Below are 25,360 nucleotides of genomic sequence, written 5' to 3'. Positions count from 1 at the left end.
AAAACCGTCCCGGAGGTGGGAATTTCCTTCGTAATGGGACGCAGCACAGCTGTCATTCCTATCCCCTTGGTGCCGTGCGCTGCCTCCTCAGCGTTGTTTTAAGCTGTCACGGAGCCTGCGCTGTTCTGTTATCCCTGGGCCATGCCCAATTTGCGCTGCCTGTCTTCTGACATAATTTGGTGTCAGGCTGTCAGTGCCTGTGCGTCCACGCTGCTCCAGATCTCAACTCGCAGTGTCGTCTATTGTAATCCCACTGCGGGCCTTGGATCCATGGACATGCACAGTGCATATCCTCGACTCTCACTCCCCTCCTTCCCTCTTCTTCAGACTGTGCGGCGTCACGGCCGTGGCATGCTATTAGGGATCAGCTGACGGCGCACAGTCTAAAGAAGGCGGAGGGAGATGGGCGAGAGCCCGAGGTGAAGATATGCACTGCGCATGCCCATGGATCCCAGGCTCGCAGTGTGATTCAATCAGAAGACACTGTGAGGTGGGTTCTCGGGCAGCGCGGGCGCACAGGCGCAGCCATCCTGACACCAAATTATGTCAGAAGACAGGCAGCGCAAACTGGCCATGGCCAAGGGATAACAGAACAGCGCAGGCTCCGAGACAGCTTAAAACAACGCTGAGGAGGCAGCGCATGGCACCAAGGGGGCAGGAATGACGGTTGTGCTGCATCACATTATGAAGGAAAGTCCCAGCTCCGGGACGGTATAACGGTATCAGTGAACATATTTTATTAGTGTTAAGTTCTGCGTGTGCAAGGAACTAAAATAAAAGAGCTACCTTTTCCTTGTGCAACATTACTGCTGCACAAGATGGCTCTTTCAGTAACAAACGCCGAGGGTGGGGGGGGGGGACAGGTTCCCTTACATTTAGGTTGTTGTGCCAGCGTGGCGGTCGCAGGACACATTGCCGGCTACACAGCTGGGGATCAGCTGACGTTACTGAAACCCAATAACACTGGGTCGTATGTTTAGACTGTGCAGCCTGCACTTCTGAGCCGCAACTGGCGGTGTTGGAGCCCAGGAATAGCAGTTCAGGTGGTAGAAAGATGAACACATCAGGAGACCTGGATGACACCCAATTACTTAATCAGGCAGAGGAGTGGCAAATTCCTGCGAGATCCAGGCCTGGTTCATTTTCAGGAAAGTAAGCCGGTCAACGTTATCGGAGGATAGTCGCATGCGACGGTCTGTTAATACACCACCTGCGGCACTAAAGACACGTTCTGATAAGACACTAGCCGCAGGGCAAGCCAGCACCTCCAATGCATACTGGCTTAGCTCTGGCCATGTATCCAACTTAGAGACCCAAAACTTGAACGGGGAAGAGCCATCTGGGAGTACACTAAGAGGGCAAGCCATGTAGTCTGTCACCATCTTACGGAACCGTTGCCTCCTGCTGACTGGAGACGCCGGTGATGGTGTAGACATTTGGGGCGGGCACACAAAAGTTTTCCACAGTTGTGCCATACTTGGCTTGCCTTGGGCAGAGGCACTGCTTCTGCTCCCTCTTTGTGCAGAGCCTCCTCCTCCACTGCCTCGACGCACTGAGCTGCTTTGTAAAGCACTAGCAGCACTCCTCTCAGTTGGACTGGAGAAGATGATGGAATTAACCAGTGTGTCATGGTACCCACCATGCTAAACAGAATGTGCCCACACTTCCATTCATTCCTCATTGGCTGCTGCGTTAACTTTGAATTCTGGGAACTTCCGATTCCGGTATCCGATACGCGGGAAGTATCGGAATTCGGTATCGGAATTCCGATACCGCAAGTATCGGCCGATACCCGATACTTGCGGTATCGGAATGCTCAACACTAATTGTGACACATCAGTCCAGAGCACCTGCTGCCATTTTTCTGCACCAGGTTCCTATGTTTTTATGCATAGTTGAGTCACTTGGTCTTGTTTCCATGTTGAAAGTCTGGTTTATGGTCACAATTCTTCCGTAAAGACCACTTCTGGCCAAACTTCTCTGGACAGTACACGGTGTAGCTAAGCCCCACTGGTTGCTACTAGTTGTGAATTGATGGCACTGCTGGACATTTTCCAATTTCATAGGGAAGCATGAAGTGTCTTTCATCTGCTGCACTAAATTTCCTTTGCCGATCACTGCGTCTTTGGTCCTCAATGCCGATTGGCTCCAAATGTATTCTGCAGCAGGACAAATGCCGAAAACATACTGCCAATTTCATTAAGAACTATCCTCAATGTATAGAAGAACAAGGAGTTCTGGAGATGATGATCCGGTCCCCAAAAAGTCCTTATCTCACATCTGTTGAATCGTATGAAGAGATAGAAGGAGCCGCACAAGCCTCAAATAGAGGATCTGGGCTCAATGCTCCAAGAAGTTTGGACCAACGTCCGAGGGGGGAGCGGACACAAGTTCTGTGTGATGCTATTATTGCCATCTTTGAACACTTAAATCTGAGGGACACTGAAAAGCCTCTTTGTCATGATTTGTAAAATGACCCCACGGGGGTTCGGTAGCGGACGGCACAACAAACAATGGGATGATAACAGGGGGAGGATGGCCCTATCAATAGGGAAATGAAGGAACGGTCACCTCCTGCTCAAACCTGAGCCTGTCCCTGCGCTCTCCTAACGCCCTAAGTGGGTCCTTCCCCCACCGCCGTCAGGATCCTCGTCCCTCACGGACACCTAGCACTGCCCTGGCTAGTGCACTGGCCGTGAAGGAGTGCTAGCCTCTAAACTGCAGATAGTAACACACAGGGGACAGTGACAAACACAAAAGGGATGAGGAGCAAACACTAAACTTAGCTTCCAGACAACGCTGCCAAGCTCCACACCTCAGATAGCACAGCAGCTGGACTCCAAAACACCTGAAGTGGCTGACACCAGAGAGTTGTTCCTGCAAGGCTGGTGTCCATAGAAACTCTATCACCAACATTCAGCTGATGCATCAGGTGACCATTTAAAGGATGGTGAGAGTGGTCACCACCACATCAGCTGACTTACCAGCAGTGCAGTTACACCAGATTGCCAGCGGAGGAGGGGAAACTGACATTAACCCCCGATGGTAGTGAAGGGAAAAAGCAACATTAAAAACAGAGTGGAACCAGAGCTGCCACAAATCCAAAAATGGATTGTGACACTCTGTAGTTTGGATGTTATTACTACCACTAAAAATTACAAAATGAAGTCTTATTTTCAATAATGGGATAAAGTCTCTTTGCAATTACGTATTTATTACAAATCTGTATACTTTTTTATTAATCCATTTACGATCAATGATGGACATACCACGTCATGAGCGGGTGTCAGATCTTGCATCACGATGTGCTATGTCCATCATGGTTTAAAACTGTCACTGCATGTAAACACGCAGGGACAGTTCTGTGCTAACAGGATGTGTTGGGACCCATACTATCTGTCCTCATACTCATAGGGCTGTGATAGGTCAGTCAAAATGACTGACCGATCACAGCATGATTACGCAGGAGGTGCTGAAATATCAGCACCTCCAGCATGATCACCGAAGGAGCTCAGTGCTGCTAATGGCCGAGCTCCTGTAGTAACAGCCAGGGAACGTGCCAGCACCACCCCTGGCTGTTTAACCACCTGAATGCTGTGAATAATAATGATTTCAGCATTTAGAAGTCAGGGAAAGAGAGTGAGCCCCATCTCCCTTCAGATCGGCGCCCCTACGGCGTCATTGTCATGACGACCACCAGGTCACCAAGCTACGGAACACACCTTAGAGTATGCTCAGAGTCTGGTCTAGGAAGCTTCTGTCAGTGCAGCACTGACAGGTATAAATCATTGCAATGATTTTTACCATCGATCAAAGTGAAAAAGTGAAAGTCCTATACAGGGACTAAGTAAAAAAGTAAAAAAAAAAAAATTGTAAAAATATTAAAACAAAATCACAAAATAATAAAAAGAAATAAAAACAATTATACCCATAAATACATATTTTTTTGTAAATAAAACAAAACATATAAAACTGTCACACCAGTGAACCCCTAGAGTAAACTCAGTAAAAAAACAAAACGTGGCAAACTATGGTTTTACATCATACCGCCAAACAAAAAATGGAGTAAAATGCAATCAAAACGACAAATGTAAATAAAAATGGTATAATTGAAAACATCATCTTGTCCAGCAAAAAACAAGCTACCATACAGCTCCATCAGTGAAAAGTAAAAAAGTTTTAGCTCTCAAAATAAAGCGATGCAAAAACAATATTTTTTCAATAAAATCATTTTCATTATGTAAAAGTGGCAAAACATAAAGAAGATATAACTGTGGTATCACTGTAATTGTACTGACCCGAAGAATTAAGCTACCTTATCAATTTTACCACACGGTGAACGGCATAAAAAAAAATCTGAGTTGCTTTTTTTTGTTAATTCTCCCTCCCATAAATCGCAATAGAAAGCGATCAAAAAATGTCATACCAATTGAAACGTAGCAAAAATCAAGCTGTCAAATGACTCTGTCAGCAGAAATAGTGGAAATTATAACTATCAAAATATGCCTTGCAAAAACTAGTTTTTGCAATAAATAGCGTTATTGTGTTTGACAGCAGCCAAACAGAAAAAAAAGATGTAAATCTGGTATCGCTGTAATCGCACCGACCCGAAGAATAAAGTCGCCTAATCACTTATACTACACAAGCAATGGCGTACAAAATAAAAGCAATTCTTCACCTGCTGTTGATTTTTTTTAATTCTGCCTCAAAAAGATCGCTGTATGGCTTGGCTCACATTTATCCTGTGCTGTGCATTGAGTGCTTACACTGGGGTCTCCATGTAAATTTCCGAAATACAGGATACAGACTGAACCCTTGGCAGAACATTCCCTATAATGAGGCAGATGGGGGCACTGTTGATGTAGTCTGACATGTGATCCCACGGTGTCCATAATAATAATAATAAATAATAATAATAATCTTTATTTTTATATAGCGCTAACATATTCCGCAGCGCTTTACAGTTTGCACACATTATCATCACTGTCCCCGATAGGGGCTCACAATCTAAATTCCCTATCAGTATGTCTTTTTAAACGTGCATAAAAGTGCGGTCCGCACAGTTTTTTGCACCTTGGTAAAGAAGGACACCACTGAACAGAGGCCAGACGGAGTCCAGAGTAACTCTGCTGTCTCATTATAGTGATTCCCACGTCATTCAGAGATTTATATGGAAACCCTGATTAAGGGCTCAGCATAGAGCGCCACGTAAATGTGAACTGATCCAAATGGTTCTATACCTCAAAATGCCACCAATAAAAGCTTCTACTCAACCCACAAAAAAGCAAATTCTCACTCAGGTCCATCATCTGTTAAAAGAAATATAGGGGGTGCCCTCATTACTGCTAGCACAAAGGCTCTGGAAAGGTGATGTGCCTCCCACCAAAAGAAATCCAGCAAAATCTGCGCTCCCAAATCACCCTCCCTTCTGAGCCCCAATGTGCCTAAACCACATTTAATGTCCATATCTTTGGCATTACTGTAGTGAGGAGAGCCAGCCTAATTTATGGGGTGCGTTTCTCCAGAAGCATAAGCTGGGCACAATGTACAGACACTACAACGTACTGACACTACAATGCATTGGGGACTACAACGTACTGACACTACAATGCGTGAGGCATTATAACCTACTGGGTACTATAACGTACTGGGCACTACAACATGCTGGGCACTACAATGTACTGGGCACTATAATCGCATATTTACATTTCCACTTAGCAACATCCATTGCTAGCAAACTCATCACTACATATGTTGGTGAATTTCCAGAGGGGTGTAATCTCCAAAATGGGGTCAATTGAGGTGATTCTGTTGTTCTGGCACTCAGCGACACTGTATATTGAGTCTGCAAACTATTCTACCAAAATTTGTTCTGCAAGAGTCAAAAAGCACTACGTTCCTCCCAAGTCTTGCCGTTTGGCTAACCAGTGCTGTACAGTCACATATGGGGTATTGCCATGTTTACAAAAAATTGTGTAACTAATTATGTGGTCATTTTTACCTATTTCCCATTGTGACAATGTAAAATCTGGGCTTGAAACAACATTATAGTGGTAAAAATGTAATCTTTTTCTCTTCACCTTTCAATAGTATAAAATGTTGTGAAACACATGTGGTGTCAACATGATCTCTACACCCATAGAAAAACTCATTAAGAGGTGTAGTCTCCCAGTGGGTCATGGCACACACAAATCATTCCAACAACTCTAACATAGTGCTCCTTCCCTTCTGTGTTTTGCACTGTAGTGGTTTTTGACCACATATGGAGCACTGTCTTACTCAGCAGACATTGTGTAACTAATTTCGTGGTCAATTTTTATTTATTAGCCCTTTGAAAATTAATATCTTGGGGCTAAAACAACATTTTAGTGCAAAAAATGTAACGTTTCATTTTTTCAGCCCAATATTATACAATTCCATGAAATATCTAAAATGCTCACTATACCTCCAGAGGAATTCATCAAAGCGGGGTTACTTATGAGGGGTTTCCACTGTTTAGGCAAACCAAGGGCTCTCCAAATGTCACATGGCATCCACGCTCGATTCCAGAAAATTTTGCGTTCCCAAAGTCAAATGACGCTCCTTCCCTTCTGAGCCCTGTCATACACCCAAACAGTAGTTTCCCCCACATATGGGGTATCAGCGTGCTCAGATGAAATTGCACAACAAATTGTATTTTCCATTTTCACCTGCTACTCTTGTGAAAATGCCAAATTTGGGGCAAATTGACTTTTTTATGAGAAAATATTTAATTTTTTTCCTTCCACACTGCTTTAATTCTTGGGAAGCACCTATTTTCTCCTGTTACCTTGTAAAAATAAAAAAGTCAGGGTGTAAAGTACAAGTTTTGTAAAAAAAAAAAAAAAGTTAAATGTTTATTTTTTCTTCAACATTCAATTGTCCTGATTTCCACCTGATTTTCAGAGTTGACTCCCTGTTCCATTTCTTTTACAGGCTCTGCTTTGAAATGCGTTGAATGCTACAACATAACTTCCCCGCAATGCACTGGGCAAACCAAAGATTGTGATGGCGGCATCTGTATGTCTGGACTCATATCACTGGGTATGTCTTCCATACTTAAAGAGGACCTTTCACCAGCTCAAAAGTTGCTACTTTCTGCTATTTTTTTTATTCCTGCTTCTTACCTTATTCTAGTTTTTGTTTTTTTTTAAATCCGCTATACATTCCAGAGATATGGGCATTTATACTTAGTGCTTCTTTTTTTGGTCTTTAGGGGTGTGGATCATGGGTTTATCTGGGGCATGTCTTTAGACAGCTCCGCCTCCTTAGTACAGACCAGAAAATTTTGTACTAAATAAAAAGGCCTGTATCTCTGGAATTATATGCCGGATTTAAAAAAAACAAAAAATTGATTCTCAGGGGAGCAGAGGAAATCAGATAAGAGGAAAACCGATTGCTTCTCACCCAGTGACAGGTCCTCTTTTATTATTATTATTTATTTATATAGCACCATTAATTCCATGGTGCTGTGCATGAGAAGGGGTTACATACAAAGTTATAAATATTGTTTACAGTAAACAAATTTACGACGACAGACTGGTACAGAGGGGAGAGGACCCTGTCCTTGCAGACTTACATTCTATGGGATAATGGGGAAGAGACAGAAGGTCGGGGGTGCCGCAGCTCCGGAGGTGGTGAGGCGGCAGCTCTGGTGGTGGTGAGGCAGCAGCTCGGGTGGTGGTGAGGCAGCAGCTCGGGTGGTGGTGAGGCAGCAGAATGGTTATTGTAGGCTGTAAGCTTTCCTGAAGAGATGGGTTTTCAGATTCTATCTGAATGATGCGGGGGTGGTGGATAATCGGATGTGTTGAGGCATGGAATTCCAGAGGATGGAGGATATTCGGGAGAAATCTTGGAGGCGATTGTGTGAGGAACGAATAAGTGTGGAGGAGAGTAGAATGTCTTGTGAGGATCGAAGATTACGTGAGGGAAGATATTGGGAGATTAGTTCAGAGATATAAGAAGGAGACAGGTTGTGGATGGCTTTGTAGGTCAGTGTTAGCAGTTTGAACTGGATTCATTGGGGAATTGGGAGCCAGTGGAAGGATTTGCAGAGGGGAGAAACAGGGGAGTAGCGAGGAGAGAGGTGGATTAGTCGGGCAGCAGAGTTGAGGACAGGCTGGAGTGGTGCAAGAGCAGTAGCGGGGAGGCCACAGAGGAGGGTGTTGCAGTAATCGAGGCGGCAGATGATGAGGGCATGCATAAGAGTTTTAGTTGATTGAGGGCAGAGGAAGGGATGGATTCTGGAGATATTTTTGAGGTGGAGGCGACAGGAGGTGGCGAGAGTTTGGACGTGCGGTTTGAAGGCCAGGGCAGAATCTAGAGTTACTCTGAGGCAGCGGATTTCAGGTGAGGGAGAGAGCATGAGGCCGTTTACCATAATAGATAGGTCGGGTAGTGGAGGTACATGAGATGGAGGAAAGATGATGAGTTCAGTCTTGTCTATATTGAGTTTTAGGAAGCGAGAGGTGAAGAAGGAGGATATGGCTGATAGACAGTCCGGGATTCTGGACGGCAGAGAGGTGACATCTGGGCCAGAGAGGTAGTTCTGAGTGTCGTCTGCATACAAGTGGTACTGGAAGCCATGAGACTTAATGAGTTGTCCTAGGCCAAGAGTATAGATGGAAAAAAGTAACAGGCCCCAGGACAGAGCCTTGAGGGACTCCAACAGACAGAGGGCGGGATGAGGAGGTAGTGTGGGAGTGGAAAACGCTAAATGTGCGGTCGGAAAGGTATGAGGCAATCCAGGACAGGGCAAGGTCTTTGATGCCAAGGGAAGAAAGAATCTTTAGCAGTAGGCAGTGGTCAACTGTGTCGAAGGCAGAGGACATGTCGAGAAGGAGGAGGATGGAGAACTGTCTGTTAGCTTTGGCTGTGAGTAAGTCATTAGTAATTTTGGTCAGGGCAGTTTTGGTGGAGTGGTGGGAGCGGAAGCCAAATTGGAGGTTGTTAAGGAGAGAGTTAGATGAGAGGTGGGAGGAAAGTTGTGCATGGACATGCTGCTCAAGGAGTTTGAAAGCAAATGGGAGAAGTGATAAAGGGCGATAGCTGGGCAAAGCAATTGGGTCAAGGTTAGGTTTTTTGAGGATGGGTGTGATGGTGGCATGTTTGAAAGCAGAGGGGAAGGTACCAGAAGATAGCGATAGGTTGAAGAGATGGGTTAGGGCTGGAATGAGCATGTTAGTGAGGTTGGAGAGCAGGTAGGAAGGGATGGGGTCTAGTGCACAGGTGGTGAGGTGTGATTTGGAAAGGAGATAAGTAAGCTCTCCTTCAGTGATGTTGGAGAGGGAGCTTATTAGGGAAGGGCAGAAGTCTGGTATATGGAGTGGTTTGCCTTGTTTGATCTATCTTATTTTTGAAGAAGGTGGCAAAGTCCTTGGCAGAGATGAGGGGAGTAGGCTCTTTAAAGAAGGGTCAGTACTATGTATTGATAACATATCCATATCAAACACCCGGGTCCTCCATCGATTAGCTATCAGCTCCCCCGGATCTCAGCAGTGCGTGGAGACAGAAGCTTATATTCTATTTATTTTAATTGGAGCTGAGCTGCAGTACCGGGAACGGACACTTTACAGGGTTCCAGTTCCATATACAATACATATCCCACCATCACCGGGGCTAATAATAGCTGGTCTGTGCGCTCCTGACACCTGGTGCATCCACCCATCTGATAGGAATGACCTATAATCTAAATAGCACCCATGTTCTTTGTGATCTAGTGTAACCCTTCCCCCGACAATACAGCTGGACTAAAGCACTAAAGCATCCGCCAACTCCTGGACAGTCTGTGGTGCAACGTGACATTGGTGGATGTTGCGAGACATGATGTTCCAGATGTGTTCAAGGATTCAGGTCTGAGGAATGGGCAGGCCAGTCCACAGGTTCAATGCCTTCATCTTGCAGGAAATGCTGACACACTCCAGCCACATGAGGTCTGGCATTGTCCTGCATTAGGAGGAACCCAGGGCCAACTGCACCAGCATATGGTCTCACAAGGGGTCTGAGGATCTCATCTCAGTACCTAATGGCAGTCAGGCTACCTCTGGGGAGCACATAGAGGGCTGTGCGGCCCTCCAAAGAAATGCCACCCCACACCATTAACGACCCACTGCCAAACCGGTCATGCTGAAGGATGTTGCAGACAGCAGATCACTCTCCATGGCGTCTCCAGACTCAGGGCCAATCCTGGTGTTCTGTGGCTAATGCCAAGCGTCCTGCACGGTGTTGGGCTGTGAGCACAAACCCCATCTGTAGACGTCGGGCACTCAGGCCATCCTCATAGAGTCAGTTTCTAACCGTTTGTGCAGACACATGCACATTTGTGGCCTACTGGAGGTCATTCTGCAGGGCTCTGGCAGTGCTCCTCCTGTTCCTCCTTGCACAAAGACTGAGGTAGCGGTCCTGCTGCTGGGATGATGCCCTCCTACGGCCCCCTCCATGATTCCTGGTGTACTGGCCTGTCTCCTGGTAGCACCTCCAGCCTCTGGACACTACGCTGACAGACACAGCAAACTTTCTTGCACAGCTCGCATTGATGTGTCATCCTCGATGAGCTGCACTACCTGAGCCACTTGTGTGGGTTGTAGGGTCCATCTCATGCTACCATGAGTGTGAAAGCACAACCAACATTCAAAAGTGACCAAAACATCGGCCAGAAAGCATTGGTACTGAGATGTGTTCTGTGGTGTCTTGATAATTGCCAATAATTTCCATCTGTTGTCTATTCCATTTGCACAACAGCATGTGAAATTGATTGTCAAACAGTGTTGCTTCCTAAGTGGACAGTTTGATTTCACAGAAGTTTGATTTACTTGGAGTTATATTGTGTTGTTTAAGTGTTCCCTTTATTTTTTGAGCAGTGTACATACATACTGTATATACAACTTGCTCTTTGTGTGACTTCTGATCTTGCTGATGACTCTATATTTTAGACTACTCTTGTGGATTATCCCTTCTGCTTTTGACGCTCTCTGACTTCAGGCATCTGACCTTGGACTTGGCCATTAACTATCAGTTTGTTGTACTACCTGGTTTTGATGTACCCTCCTGGCATTTAACCCTGGATTGTTACCTGACCACACCTTTGTCTCACCCCCTGTACTACCAGCTCTCCTGGTATCTGACCTCGAACCTCCTGACTGCCCTGTCTCACGGGTTGTCCGTAAGTAGTGATTCAGTGTCGCATTATAACTGACCATATACTTTTTTTTCGCCAGTATGGAGCCTGTTCACACGCTCTTCAATCAGGTGTCGAAATTGACTGAGATGGTGCAGGACCTGGGTAACAGAGGCCAGAGTCTGGGATAATCACAGTCCCAGTTGCAGGGTCAAATAATTATGCTGTGTGCAGAATTATTAGGCAAGTTGTATTTTGATCACATGATACTTTTTATACATGCTGGCCTACTCCAAGCTGTTCAGGCTTGAGAGCCAACTACCAATTAAGTAAATCAGGTGATGTGCGTCTCTGTAATAAGGATTGGTGTTGTCTAATAACATTAAAACCATATATAAGAGGTGTTTAATTATTAGGCAACTTCCTTTCCTTTGGCAAAATGGGTCAGAAGAGAGATTTGATGGGCTCTGAAAAGTCCAAAATTTTGAGATGTCTTGCAAAGGGATGCAGCAGTCTTGAAATTGCCAAACTTTTGAAGCGTGATCACCGAACAATCAAGCGTTTCATGGCAAATAGCCAACAGGGTCGCAAGAAGCGTGTTGTGCAAAAAAGGTGGAAAATAACTGCCCATGAATTGAGGAAAATCAAGCGTGAAGCTGCCAAGATGCCATTTGCCACCAGTTTTGCCATATTTCAGAGCTGCAACGTTACTGGAGTAACAAAAAGCACAAGGTGTGCGATACTCAGGGACATGGCCAAGGTAAGGAAGGCTGAAAAACGATCACCTTTGAACAAGAAACATAAGATAAAACATCAAGACTGGGCCAAGAAATATCTTAAGACTGACTTTCAAAGGTTTTATGGACTGATGAAATGAGAGTGACACTTGATGGGCCAGAGGCTGGATCAGTAAAGGGTAAAGAGCTCCACTCCAACTCAGACGCCAGCAATGTGGACGTGGGGTACTGGTATGGGCTGGTATCATCAAAGATGAACTTGTGGGACCATTTCAGGTTGGGGATGGAGTGAAGCTCAACTCCCAGACTTACTGCCAGTTTCTGGAAGACAACTTCTTCAAGCAGTGGTACAGGAAGAAGTCGCTATCGTTCAAGAAAAACATGATTTTCATGCAGGACAATGCTCCTTCACATGCCTCCAACTACTCCACAGCGTGGCTGGCCAGTAAAGGTCTCAAAGAAGACAAAATAATGACATGGCCCCCTTGTTCACCTGATCTGAATCCCATAGAGAAACTGTGGTCCCTCATAAAATGAGACATCGAGAGGGAGGGAAAACAGTCCACCTCTCGGAACAGTGTCTGGGAGGCTGTGGTGGCTGCTGCACACAATGTTGATCGTTAACAGATCAAGCAACTGACAAAATCTATGGATGGAAGGCTGTTGAGTGTCATCATAAAGAAAGGTGGCTATATTGGTCACTCATTTTTGGGGGTTTTGTTTTTGCATGTCAGAAATTTTATTTCTAAATTTTGTGCAGTTATATTGGTTTACCTGGTGAAAATAAACAAGTGAGATGGGAATATATTTGGTTTTTATTAAGTTGCCTAATAATTCTGCACAGTAGTAGTTACCTGCACAAACAGATATCCTCCTAAGATAGCCAAATCTAAAAAAATCCGACTCCAACTTCCAAAAATATTAAGCTTTTTATATTTATGAGTCTTTTGGGTTCATTGAGAACATAGTTGTTGATCAATAATAAAAATAATCCTCTAAAATACAACTTGCCTAATAATTCTGCACACAGTGTAGTCTAATGAAAACTTCACCTAGGCATTCACTGCTATTGGAGACTGTGATGTCTGTCCCCTATGACATTCAGTTGGTTTCCCCCGAACCAGTAGTGGCCCTCCCTGATAAATTTTAGAGAGAAACCAGTTTAGGGTGTTCAGGGAGATTTGTAAACAATTCTTTACCCTACGACCCCCGTCTTCAGAGGATGAGTCCCATGCCTTTTTTTATGCTTTACAGTATATCTATGGCAAAACCCCACAGAATCCAGGTAACTGAGGCTAGGATCATGATCCTTACACAGGGGAGCCGCACCGCTGAGGACTACTGTACTGAATTCTGACAGTGGTCCACTGAGGCTCAGTGGAGTGATGCGGCCCTTAGGTGTCAATTTCATAGAGGTCTGTCTGAATCCCTGAAGGACGCTCAGGTTTTGCATGATCCCCCTTGTTCTTGGTTGGAAGCCATAACCCAGACTGTATGGATGAACACAGAATTCATGAGAGGCATGATGGGCAGTGGGATGCCTTGTATTCTTCCCTAAAGCAGGTTAATTTACATGGAGGTTGGATCTGCCAGTTTTCGTGCTCCCTTTTCCCCCTCCCCCTTCCTCCTCCCCTTCCTGTCTTTTTCTTCTTTCTCCCCCCTTTAAACATCTTTACTTTCTTTAGCAGATTTGGGGGTTCTACACATCTCTTATCAAGTGACTAAGTGAGAAAACAATACATAAAGGATCTATGTTTTGGAAAGGGGTAGGTTTAATAGAATGGGGAAAGTTGAATATGATGAAAAAGGCATATGTGAAGCCCATATTATTATAATTATTATTATTATTTATATAGCACCATTGATTCCATGGTGCTGTACATGAGAAGAGGTTACAATACAAGTTATAGATATCATTTACTGTAAGCAAACTAACAATGACAGACTGATACAGAGGCGAGAGGACCCTGGCCTTGCGAGCATACATTCTACAGGATGGTGGGGAAGGAAACAGTTATAATTGCATACATGGAGGAGATACACGTTAACTCTGTGTGTAAAAAGTACACAGTGATATAATGTGAATCATGTTTATTGTATATAAGCTGGAGTGATCATAAGGGATATGGTTTTTACAATATAGTATTCTTACCAGGTGCCATTATATATATAAATATCACCTAGGATTAGCATCTTGGTGTATGTTTTAATGAGGGGGTATACTTTACATTGGGGAATGAGCTCCGCCCTCTTTGATCCCTTCTTGGGTTAATAGTATGTTGTCGAGATATGTGTGCTTCAGCATGCGGTCCAATTACAGGAAGTGAAGCCACATAACATCTAAGTGTGGGGAGGTGCGCGCATGCGTCACTTCCGGAGGACTTGTGCTCCACAGTGCGGTCCAAAGACCGGAAGTAAGCATGAAGGCTGGATAACATACATGCGCGTCACTTCCGGTGGATCTGCGTTTCACAATGCGGTCCAAAGACCGGAAATGAGGGTAGATGCCGGATGATATACAGGATTTGCGCTCCAGGGTACAATTAGAGACCGGAAGTGAGGACAGATGCCAAGGAACACAAGGGTGAGCCAGAAACTATTTAAGAGGGGCATTCCAATAAGGATTTTGGCTTACCAGGCTTTATAGGAAAATGAGTCTTAACCTAAACTGGTGGGACCTGATATGTGAATTGCCTGCCAATGCAGGAATTCATAAACTCCCACATTTACAATTTTTCTCTCCCTTGATGAATCTCCCAAATGGGGGAGGAAACACTTAGGGAGAATATACATGACTTGGTGGGTACAATTTTGTAACCTTACTTGGGGACAGTCCTTGCAAGGGCAAGAGAATGACAGGAGATATTAGAATTTCTCCCATTCTCCCCTCCGGATTATATAGTCATCTCATTAGCTCCTGCATACCTGCAACCTGCAGAAAAGGACTACAATTCTGGTGAGATCAAACCATTTATTATTGAGCACTGGTAACTTTTAGCACTTTGCCCTTTATCACTTTTGGTTTGTTTTTCTTTAGTTATCCATTGTTTAAAAAAAAACCTGCATTAAAAGTTATGTTTTAGTTTACTTTGTCTCTCCCGGCTAGTTTGGAGAAAAAACAGAGACAGGATCTTGGACTCTTGTTTCTACTGTGGTCTCACAGGACATTTTTCAATGGACTGTTCAGCCCATTCTCAAGCATGGAAGCCATTGGGAAAATGTCTAAGTCTGGGTGATAGTCGAGTAGGTCACCCAGACTTCCAGATACCCTTTTCTCCTCAGATAAAGTAGTGCTTTAGGGCTGGTTTAGACAAAGCAGGGTCCAGGGCAAATGTTGAAAGTGCCCCAAGTGCTAACATATTGCACCATCACACAGAAACATTTTGGTTGTATTTACATGCTGTCACGACTCTGTTGTCGGGTGTCCTGGGATCAGGGGCTCCTTCCCTGTCCCTAACGCTACGGGCACCCTAGCTCACCCTGTTCCTTGGATTACTTCTGATGGTGAAGACGGCGGGGCAGCGAACTTTGCCTTAACTCCTGAATCCACCCTCAGTCTGTACCCTTCCCCACCCTGGGAAGAGGGAAGTAGTAGTGTACCGTAATACAACAACCAGACTAGCAAACAGGGATAAATGAAAATAACAATCATACAAATTTGCACACACAAACAACAGAGATAAACACCAGGGAGTAATAGATAAAGAAAACCGTTCCTCTTCAGGTAACACAGAAGAATGATTCCTATTAAATGAGCTGAACCGATGATGAAACCTGTATGGCCGAAAGAACGGGGACTTACCAGTAGATTCACGACGATTATTTAGGTAGAGGTAAGTAGATAACCCAATACTCATTTTTCTTATACACAAAACACCTAAGATAAATCTCAAGATTGTGATGTATCCTCAAATAAGAGCAAAACACCCTCCAAAATTTGGAAATAAGCTGCATCACCCGATCAGAAGCAATATCGGTAGGGATCCCATGTACTTTAACAATCTCTCTGATGAAAATTTGCACCAAGGTCTTGGCGTTAGGAAAAGAGGGAAGCACAATCAAATGTAACATGTTACTGAACCTGTCCACCATCACCAAAATTACAGTACTACCTGCCGACACGAGTAGATCAGCGATAATATCAACCAATAAAGGAGTCCAAGGTCATCTGGGAATCGGCAATAGTTTGGAGAGACCCAGATGGACAAGTGTGAGAGGTTTTAGAATGCGCTCCCCATACCACCAAAAACGCAGAGTAAGAAGATCTGTGGTGGCTTTATTATTGGGATGTCCAGCCAAGACCGAATCATGATGTTCACTAAGAACTCCCAGACGGAGGTTCACAGATACAAACAGATTTGTAGTATAAGAACTGGTTCACAATTGTCACCCCCAGGAAAATTACAAGATAAGTCATCCGCCTCAATGTTTTTGTTCCCCTGCCTATCCGTGATTACCATAACTGGATGAACTGCCCCTTTAGAAAATGATGCCACACTTCAAAGGCCCACTTGATTGCCAAGAGTTCCCTGTTACCAATGTTATAAATTTTCTACACAGATGACAGTTTTTTGTAGAAAAGTATGCACATGGACGTCATTTACCAGGAGATGCACCCTGTGACAATACAGACCCCACCCCCACTTCAGATTCGTTAACTTCTACATTAAATGGCTGAGAGACGTCAGGCTGTATGAGAATTGACGCACATGCAACACTCCTTCAAGGTAGTATCGAATGTCTCCCTGGCCGAAGTGGACCACTTGAAAAAGTCTGTCCCTTTCCTGGTCATATCCGTCAGAGGTTTGACCCCTACCGAAAAGTTTTTGATGAACTTACAGTAGTAGTTGACGAAAACAAAAAACCTTTGTGACGCCTTATATTGCCAAGTTTTTAGCACTAAGGTACAAATATGGCTTTTAAGAAGGCTGCTATTTGTGATATAATGTAATTTTATTTTAAAGTACAAAATTAAAGGAATAGTATGATTGAATAGTATGATTGCGTACACTTTTGCATATTTTAGTTTAATCAGCTTTTATTGGTTATACATATCAAAACATAACACAAAAAAACAAATTTTCATTTGGGCCATGCAGGGCCTCATTGCATACAATAACTAGAAAATTATAATACCGCTTTTGTATATCCAAGTTGATCATAGATGTATTTAAGATAATTTATACTCTATACTCTTTTCTCTGTATTATGTTAGATATATCAGGTAGAAAAAAAAGACAAACAAACGAGAAACATACCACAACATTGGTGAATATCGCTGCCTAAGAAGGATATATAAATTCTATTAGATATAAGAGTAGGAAGAGGAAGGAGAAGAAGAAGATCATAGAAGGGATAAGACAAACAAAGGGAGGACAGGGTGGAGAGAAGTAAGGGGGTGGTGGAAATTTAAAGTCCGTATATTATATATATATATTCGGAAGGATAAATAGTGGGGATCAAACAAGTGTCTAGGAGGGGTGACCAAATCAATTATTTCCCAGTATTGTGAAATCTTTTCTCTCAAGAAAATAAGGAAAAGAATTCGGGTGAGTTCCTAAAGAGAATCCACTTTTGTGTATTTTAACATACAAAGGTTAAGTAAATATAAAGATTAAATACATATAAAGATTAAGTACATATACTCACATCGTCCATCACCAAGAGGCTTTTAACCCCTTAACCCCTTCCCGACCTGTGACACAGCGTATGCGTCATGAAAGTCGGTGCCAATCCGACCTGTGACGCATATGCTGTGTCACAGAAAGATCGCGTCCCTGCAGATCGGGTGAAAGGGTTAACTCCCATTTCACCCGATCTGCAGGGACAGGGGGAGTGGTAGTTTAGCCCAGGGGGGGTGGCTTCACCCCCCCGTGGCTACGATCGCTCTGATTGGCTGTTGAAAGTGAAACTGCCAATCAGAGCGATTTGTAATATTTCACCTAAAAAACTGGTGAAATATTACAATCCAGCCATGGCCGATGCTGCAATATCATCGGCCATGGCTGGAAAAACATATGTGCACCCACCCCACCCCACCGATCGCCCCCCCAGCCCTCCGATCTGTGCAGCGCTCCCCTCCGTCCTGTGCTCCGCTCCCCCGTCCTCCTGTCCGCTCCCCCCGTGCTCCAGTCAACCCCCCCGCACTCCGATCACCCCCCCGCACTCCGATCACCCCCCCGCACAGCGATCCCCCCCGTGCTCCGATCACCCCCCCTGCACAGCGATCCACCACCCCGTGCTTCAATCCATCCACCCGCACGCACACCGATCCTCATCCGTGCTCCGACGCCCCCCACCCCGTGCTCCGACGCCTCCCCCCCGTGCTCCGACGCCCCCCCTGCCCTGATCTCCCCCCCCTTATACTTACCGAGCCTGCCGGTGTCCGTCTTCCTTCCTGGGCCCCGCCATCTTCCAAAATGGCGGGCGCATGTGCAGTGTGCCCGCCGAATCTGCCGGCCGGCAGATTCGTTCCAGAGTGAATTTTGATCACTGAGATATAACCTATCTCAGTGATCAAAATAAAAAAATAGTAAATGACCCCCCCCCTTTGTCACCCCCATAGGTAGGGACAATAAAAAAAAAAATAAAAAAATTTTTTTTTCACTAAGGTTGGGGTAAGAACTAGGGTTAGGGTTAGGGGTAGGGTTAGGGGTAGGGGTAGGGTTAGGGCTAGGGTTAGGGGTAGGGTTAGGGGTAGGGTTAGGGGTAGGGGTAGGGTTAGGGGTAGGGTTAGGGTTAGGGGTAGGGTTAGGGGTAGGGGTAGGGTTAGGGGTAGGGGTAGGGTTAGGGGTAGGGTTAGGGGTAGGGTTAGGGGTAGGGTTAGGGGTAGGGTTAGGGTTCGGGATGTGCACACGTATTCTGGTCCTCTGCGGATTTTTCCGCAGAGGATTTGATAAATCCGCAGTGCTAAACCGCTGTGGATTTACAGCGGTTTTTCTGCGCATTTCACTGCGGTTTTACAACTGCGATTTTCTATTGGAGCAGTTGTAAAACCGCTGCGGAATCCGCAGAAAGAAGCGACATGCTGAGGAATGTAAACCGCTGCGTTTCCGTGCAGTTTTTCTGCAGCATGTGTACAGCGATTTTTGTTTCCCATAGGTTTACATTGAACTGTAAACTCATGGTAAACTGATGCGGATCCGCAGCGTTTTCCGCAGCGTGTGCACATACCTTTAGAATTAGGCTATGTGCACACGGTGCGGATTTGGCTGCGGATCCGCAGCGGATTGGATGCTGCGGATCCGCAGCAGTGTTCCATCAGGTTTACAGTACCATGTAAACATATGGAAAACCAAATCCGCTGTGCCCATGGTGCGGAAAATACCGCGCGGAAACGCTGTGTTGTATTTTCCGCAGCATGTCAATTCTTTGTGCGGATTCCGCAGCGTTTTACACCTGTTCCTCAATAGGAATCCACAGGTGAAATCCGCACAAAAAACACTGGCAATCCGCGGTAAATCCGCAGGTAAAACGCAGTGCCTTTTACCCGCGGATTTTTCAAAAATGGTGCTGAAAAATCTCATACGAATCCGCAACGTTGGCACATAGCCTTAGGGTTAGGGTTGGGTTGGAATTAGGGTTGTGGTTAGGGGTGTGTTGGGGTTACGGCTACAGTTGGGATAAGGTTTAGGGGTGTGTTGGAGTTAGAATTGAGGGGTTTCCACTGTTTAGGCACATCAGGGGTCTCCAAACGCAACATGGCGCCACCATTGATTCCAGCCAATCTTGTATTCAAAAAGTCAAATGGTGCTCCCTCACTTCCGAGCCCCGACGTGCGCCCAAACAGTGGTTTACCCCCACATATGGGGTACCAGCATACTCAGGACAAACTGCGCAACAATTACTGCGGTCAAATTTCTTCTGTTACCCTTGAGAAAATAAAAAATTGCTTGCTAAAACATCATTTTTGAGGAAAGAAAAATGATTTTTTATTTTCACGGCTCTGCGTTGTAAACGTCTGTGAAGCACTTGGGGGTTCAAAGTGCTCAGCACATATCTAGATAAGTTCATTGGGGAGTCTAGTTTCCAAAATGGGGTCACTTGTGGGGGGTTTCTACTGTTTAGGCACACCAGGGGCTCTGCAAACGCAACGTGACGCCCGCAGACCATTCCATCAAAGTCTGCATTTCGGGGCGTGGCTATGTAGCCGGAGAAGAAGGACGCACTGAGTAAGAGCTCCATACATCCTGATTCAATCCTGCCACATATATCTCATCCCCGCAAACAGAACCGACAGGGGCTGAGACCCCACACTTAGAGGAACCTTGTGAGCCCTCCGGACGGCTGCCGTAGTGATCTGAGGCGGCGGGAGCTGCAGGGACAGAGAGGCCGGGAGGATCCACGTGCAGTGGCGGCCATCTTCGGTGCGCGCGCTCCAGGACACAGGACGCGGCGCCGTCTCCTGCTGAAGCCGGGCTCTCTTCTCGTCGGGGCGAACGGAAGCAGGATCGCAGCGGTGAGAGCTGTGCTTGTGCACGGAGGTTGGGAGACCTGAGGGGGACAGCGGTGCCCACGGGAGTGGCGGACATTAGCATAGCACGCTCCCTAACAGCAAAGGGAGCAGTGCCTCATATACCTGCGGTGCTGCTTGGAAGGAGAACACGCAAATAAGGAACTGGGGGGGTGGTGCGGTGTGTGCCCTGAAATATTGGGCCCTGTGCCTCCCCTGTCATACAGCCGCTTCGTTTAGCAGCACCATAAAACTGGGAATTAACCCCCTTCCTGCTGACCTCCCTGTGTGTGGACTGAGAGCCCGTTCAGTTATATAGAGCCTGAGTAAACATCTGAACAACCACCCTGTGACCCTCATTATTACTGTCTGCCAGCCCTGTGACCCCCTTTGACGTACAGTATAATATTATACAGGACCTGAAGCTAGAGCTTGGTTTATCTGCAATCACAATCAGGATTACTTTGTGGAGTTCCTCTGCTTGCCCACCATGCAACACCCTAGGGGAGCAGGGGCGGCTGATAAGCTGAGGAAATTTGCCAGAGATGATTCCTCGGACAATGTGCGCACTCTCAGAAATAATCCTGCACTTACCCAGCGTAAGAGCCGTCCTTCTGATAGTAACGAGGAGGGAGAACAAGACGAACTGACTCTTAAACAAGCATCCGAGCAGTTAATGCAGGCTATCTCCCTCACTAGATCATCTCTTACGGAAAAAATAGAGGATGTGCATACTGAGGTGGGTCGTTTGCGACATGACATGCAAGCTATGAGAGGGCGTATTTCGGAGGTGGAAACAAGAGTGTCACATATAGAAGATACTATTACTCCCATGGAAGCTAAACTGACAAAAGCTGCTGGCTCCGTAAACGCATGGAAACAAAAGGCGGATGATTTGGAAAACAGACTGCGTCGCAATAATATTCGAATTATTGGTCTCCCGGAGCGATCGGAGGGTCAGCAGCCTGAGCAATTCCTGGAAGACTGGCTTAAGTCCACCCTGGGAGATGGATTCTCCTCAACATTCTCAGTGGAAAGAGCCCATAGGGTCCCAACGAGACCTCTGCCCCCTGGAACTCCACCTCGACCGTTTCTGGCACGCCTCCTTAATTGCAGAGATAGAGATGCTATTCTTCGCTTGGCAAGGCAGAAGGGCCCCATTAAACTCAACAATACCATCATATCGATTTTTCCGGATTTCTCCATGGAGCTCCAGAAACAGCGGGCACGATTTATGGAAGTCAAAAAGCTACTTCGAGACAAGAATATAATTTATTCCATGCTCTATCCAGCCCGGCTCCGCATTGTCCATGATGGATCCTCTTTATTTTTTACAGACCCAGCAGAAGTGGCCGAATGGTTGCGGTCTCACGGAGGGTCCAAAGCCCAAAAAAACTCCTAATTTGGGTTCTTTATCAAATGGCAATATAAATAGAGCTCGTTACATAGGTGCGAAAGAAGTCAACAATACCGGACACTGAATTCAGTGAGGGTATCCCCGTTTCTATTTGACTGTGGGAGTATGGAAACATGCTCCTCTATTGTTCAAGTTATGTTGGGTTTGAGTTTATGCACTAGTTCTGACTGTTTGATGTATATGGTTGCCGCCAATATTGATTTTTTTTTGCTCTGTGGGGTGTCTCTGGATCACGCCCGTATAATATTGTTGACATATATTATTTTTCTCTTTTTATATAAATATGGGATCTGAAATCATATATATGACCTGGAACATACGGGGTATTAAGACTCCTCGGAAGAAAGTTAAAGTATTTTCACAGATCAAAAAACACAATCCTCATGTCGTGGCATTGATGGAGACACACCTGACTAGGGATACGGTTCGATGTATACAAAAGCCATGGGTACAGTGGTCGCTCCATGCATTCCATACTAGCTACTCAAGAGGGGTCTCCTTATTGATACACAGGGGGGTTAGGTGGGAGGCGAGGGAGGCACGGCGGGATCCGGAGGGCCGCTTTGTTTTTGTACATGCAATTCTCAATTCATGTGAATATGTGATACTTTGTGTTTATAACCCTCCCCCTGCTAATATGTCGGTTCTCCGTATGGCATTGGGTTTCTCCTTAAAATATCCAGATGCCAATGTTATCTGCATGGGTGACTTCAACCTAGTAATGGACCATTCTAAGGACAGAGTGAGGTTGGATAACACAGTATCCGGGGAGTCTTTGCCTCAGTCGCCCTCCCAGCTGGCGCTGTTTATGGATGGCAGCGGTTGGTTGGACTTGTGGAGAATGAGTCATCCAGAGGATAGAGGGTATACCTGCCACTCATCCACTAAACAATCTTTATCTCGTATAGATTATATATTTGGATCTAGTGGCGTGGCACTGCAGGTGGATAATATTGAACATGGTAACAGGGGGATCTCGGACCACAGTCCAGTAATTCTTAAACTTAAATATGGTCAATCCAATAACAATAGATCCTGGAAATTAAACCCTTTCTGGCTGAAATTGATAGATTCAAGTGACAGGACAGTCGAACAATTAAATAGTTTTATTTTAGCACATCCAGAACCCCAGAATCTTGGTTTATTTTGGGACACTCTGAAGGCATATTTAAGGGGATGCTTGTCCTCTACAATCTCTTACATTAAAAGGGTGACGGCGGGGGAGGATGACGAGATGGAGCAACGATTAAAGGATTCAGAGGCTACATATATAGCAAATCAGACCAGCAGTAACAGGGCTGAGTGGCTCACCTCCCAGAGATTATATGCCCAACATATAGACGTTAAATCGAAACGTAAATTATTCTTTACCCGCCAGTCCTATTTTGAGCTGGGGAACCAGGCCAGTACGCTCTTGGCTTTCTTAGTGCGCCAACACAATACATCCAACACAATATTACAAATCCGTATGCCTGATGGTACATTAGTATCCTCTACTGATGAGGTACTTCAAGGTTTTCACGATTATTATAATTTGTTATATAAATCTGGTAGCGGTTTTGATACTAATGAATGTTTGGATTATTTATCGGATATAACGTTTCCCTCGTTGAGCCCATCCCAACAGGCCTTTATGGATGCGGAGTTTACTTTGGAGGAAGTGGAGCAGGCTATAGCGGACATGGCTACAGGGAAGGCCCCGGGTCCTGATGGGTTCCCCATTGAGCTATATAGGAAATACAGGGACAAGTTGGCACCACTTCTATTGAAGGTACTCGGGGGAATATGGAGGGGAGAGTCTGTCCCTGAAACGTTTTATGATGCCAATATTATAGTACACAGGAAAGAGGGGAAGGATCCTCTCGATTGTGGATCGTACCGACCTATATCCCTGGTGAACGTAGATTACAAGATTTTTACTAAAATTCTGGCTACCAGACTGAATACGATTATATTAGATCTCATACACCCAGATCAAACAGGCTTTATGCCTGGGAAAAGTACTTCCATCAATATTAGACGGGTCCAATCGGTTATTCAATATAGCTCTTTGGAGCCAGATAATAAGTGGGCATTGGCATCGCTGGATGCAGCCAAAGCTTTTGACTCCCTCGAGTGGTCCTTTCTGTTTGCATGTTTGCGGAAGTATGGTTTTGGGGACAGATTTCTGAAAGGGATAGGAACATTATATACGAAACCTAGGGCGCGTATGATAGTGAATGGCTCAATATCCGAGCCTTTTTCTTTACATAGAGGGACTCGCCAGGGGTGCCCTCTCTCCCCTGCTCTATTTGCATTGGCAATAGAGGCTCTGGCAATACAGATGAGATCCTCCAGCGACATCAAGGGGATACGCATTGCAGATCGGGTAGATATTATTGGCCTCTATGCTGATGATATGGTGGTATTTATGGATCAAACAGAGGATACGCTACCAAAAGTAATAACAATTATAGACAAATTTAGCAAATTCTCTGGTCTTTATATAAATTGGGATAAGTCTGCCCTGATGCCTCTTTCTCATGTCCCAATGTTGCGTCTCGGGACTCTCTCGGCGTTACCCATTGTCTCTAATTTCAAATATCTAGGAATACATATGTCTCAACATAGTAGATTTGATTTACAATTTAACATTTACCCATTAATTGATCTGGTAAAATCTAAATTTAATACTTGGGATAAACTCCCTCTCTCTGTGGCTGGCCGCATTAATTTGATCAAAATGATACTGCTTCCCAAGTTAAACTACTGCCTTCAACATAGTGCTGTCCCAATACCTAAATCCCTCTTTGCGACTCTAAATTCCCTAACCACGTCCTTTATATGGGGGAAAAGTAGGCCTAAACTTAGGTTATCTACTCTACAGAGACCGAGACGGGGGGGAGGAGCGGCTTTGCCAGACTTCTACTTATATTATCTAGCCGGGCAGGTTAAAATGATAAATAAGTGGATGCCCAATAATTCTAATCCTCTTCCTAATTCAGAGAGTCATCTGCTTTACTCTGCTAGGATCGATTGTCCACTGGGGTTTTTGGAGATGGAGAGGGTCGGTGTTCCCCGTTTGCTTCCTTTGCTTCGGTTGGCAAGATCAATATGGAGTCAAATAAAAAAAATAACCAAATTTGTTGATATAGTGGCTGAAATGCCACTGTGGAATAACAGTTATCTCCCGGGATTATTAGGCCACCCATCCACGGAATTTTGGATATCACACGGTGTTCTCTCAGTAGGAAATGTACACAACCAGGGTTTTTTTACCTCCTTTGAACAATTACAAAATACTTATAACATCCCAAGATCCCAGTTTTTCCGCTATCTGCAGTTGAGATCAGCCTTTCAATCACACATGCGAAATGTGGGTACGGGTCGAGCCATTTCATCTCTTCCACTGATAGGTATTCTCAATTCACAAGGCCCTCAAGGACTTATCTCCTCTTTATACACTTATCTATTATCCATAGGAGAGGGGTCTACTATAGATTCTATTAAGAAAAGGTGGGAGGGGCTTCTTCCGGATACGCTGGGGGAAGAATGGGAAGACATTTTGGAATCTCCAACTAAGGTTTCCCCATCAATTAACAATAGGATGACTCAGCTGTACATAATATATCAATCCTATC

The 25,360-nt window shown here is 45.1% G+C and overlaps 1 protein-coding gene across 1 annotated transcript in view; it reads left to right on the top strand.

Annotated features, from left to right (window-relative positions):
• Positions 1–25,360, top strand: part of LOC138638195 (phospholipase A2 inhibitor and Ly6/PLAUR domain-containing protein-like) — a 72,263-nt gene that overhangs the window by 15,730 nt on the left and 31,173 nt on the right. The window contains exon 2 of the mRNA XM_069727301.1: positions 6,955–7,062. Coding sequence (XP_069583402.1) covers positions 6,955–7,062 — 108 coding nt within the window. The remainder of the gene's footprint in view (positions 1–6,954; positions 7,063–25,360) is intronic.

The sequence above is a fragment of the Ranitomeya imitator genome, chromosome 1 (assembly GCF_032444005.1).
Source record: "Ranitomeya imitator isolate aRanImi1 chromosome 1, aRanImi1.pri, whole genome shotgun sequence".
NCBI lineage: Eukaryota > Metazoa > Chordata > Amphibia > Anura > Dendrobatidae > Ranitomeya > Ranitomeya imitator.
This window is presented reverse-complemented; position numbering and strand designations above follow the sequence as displayed.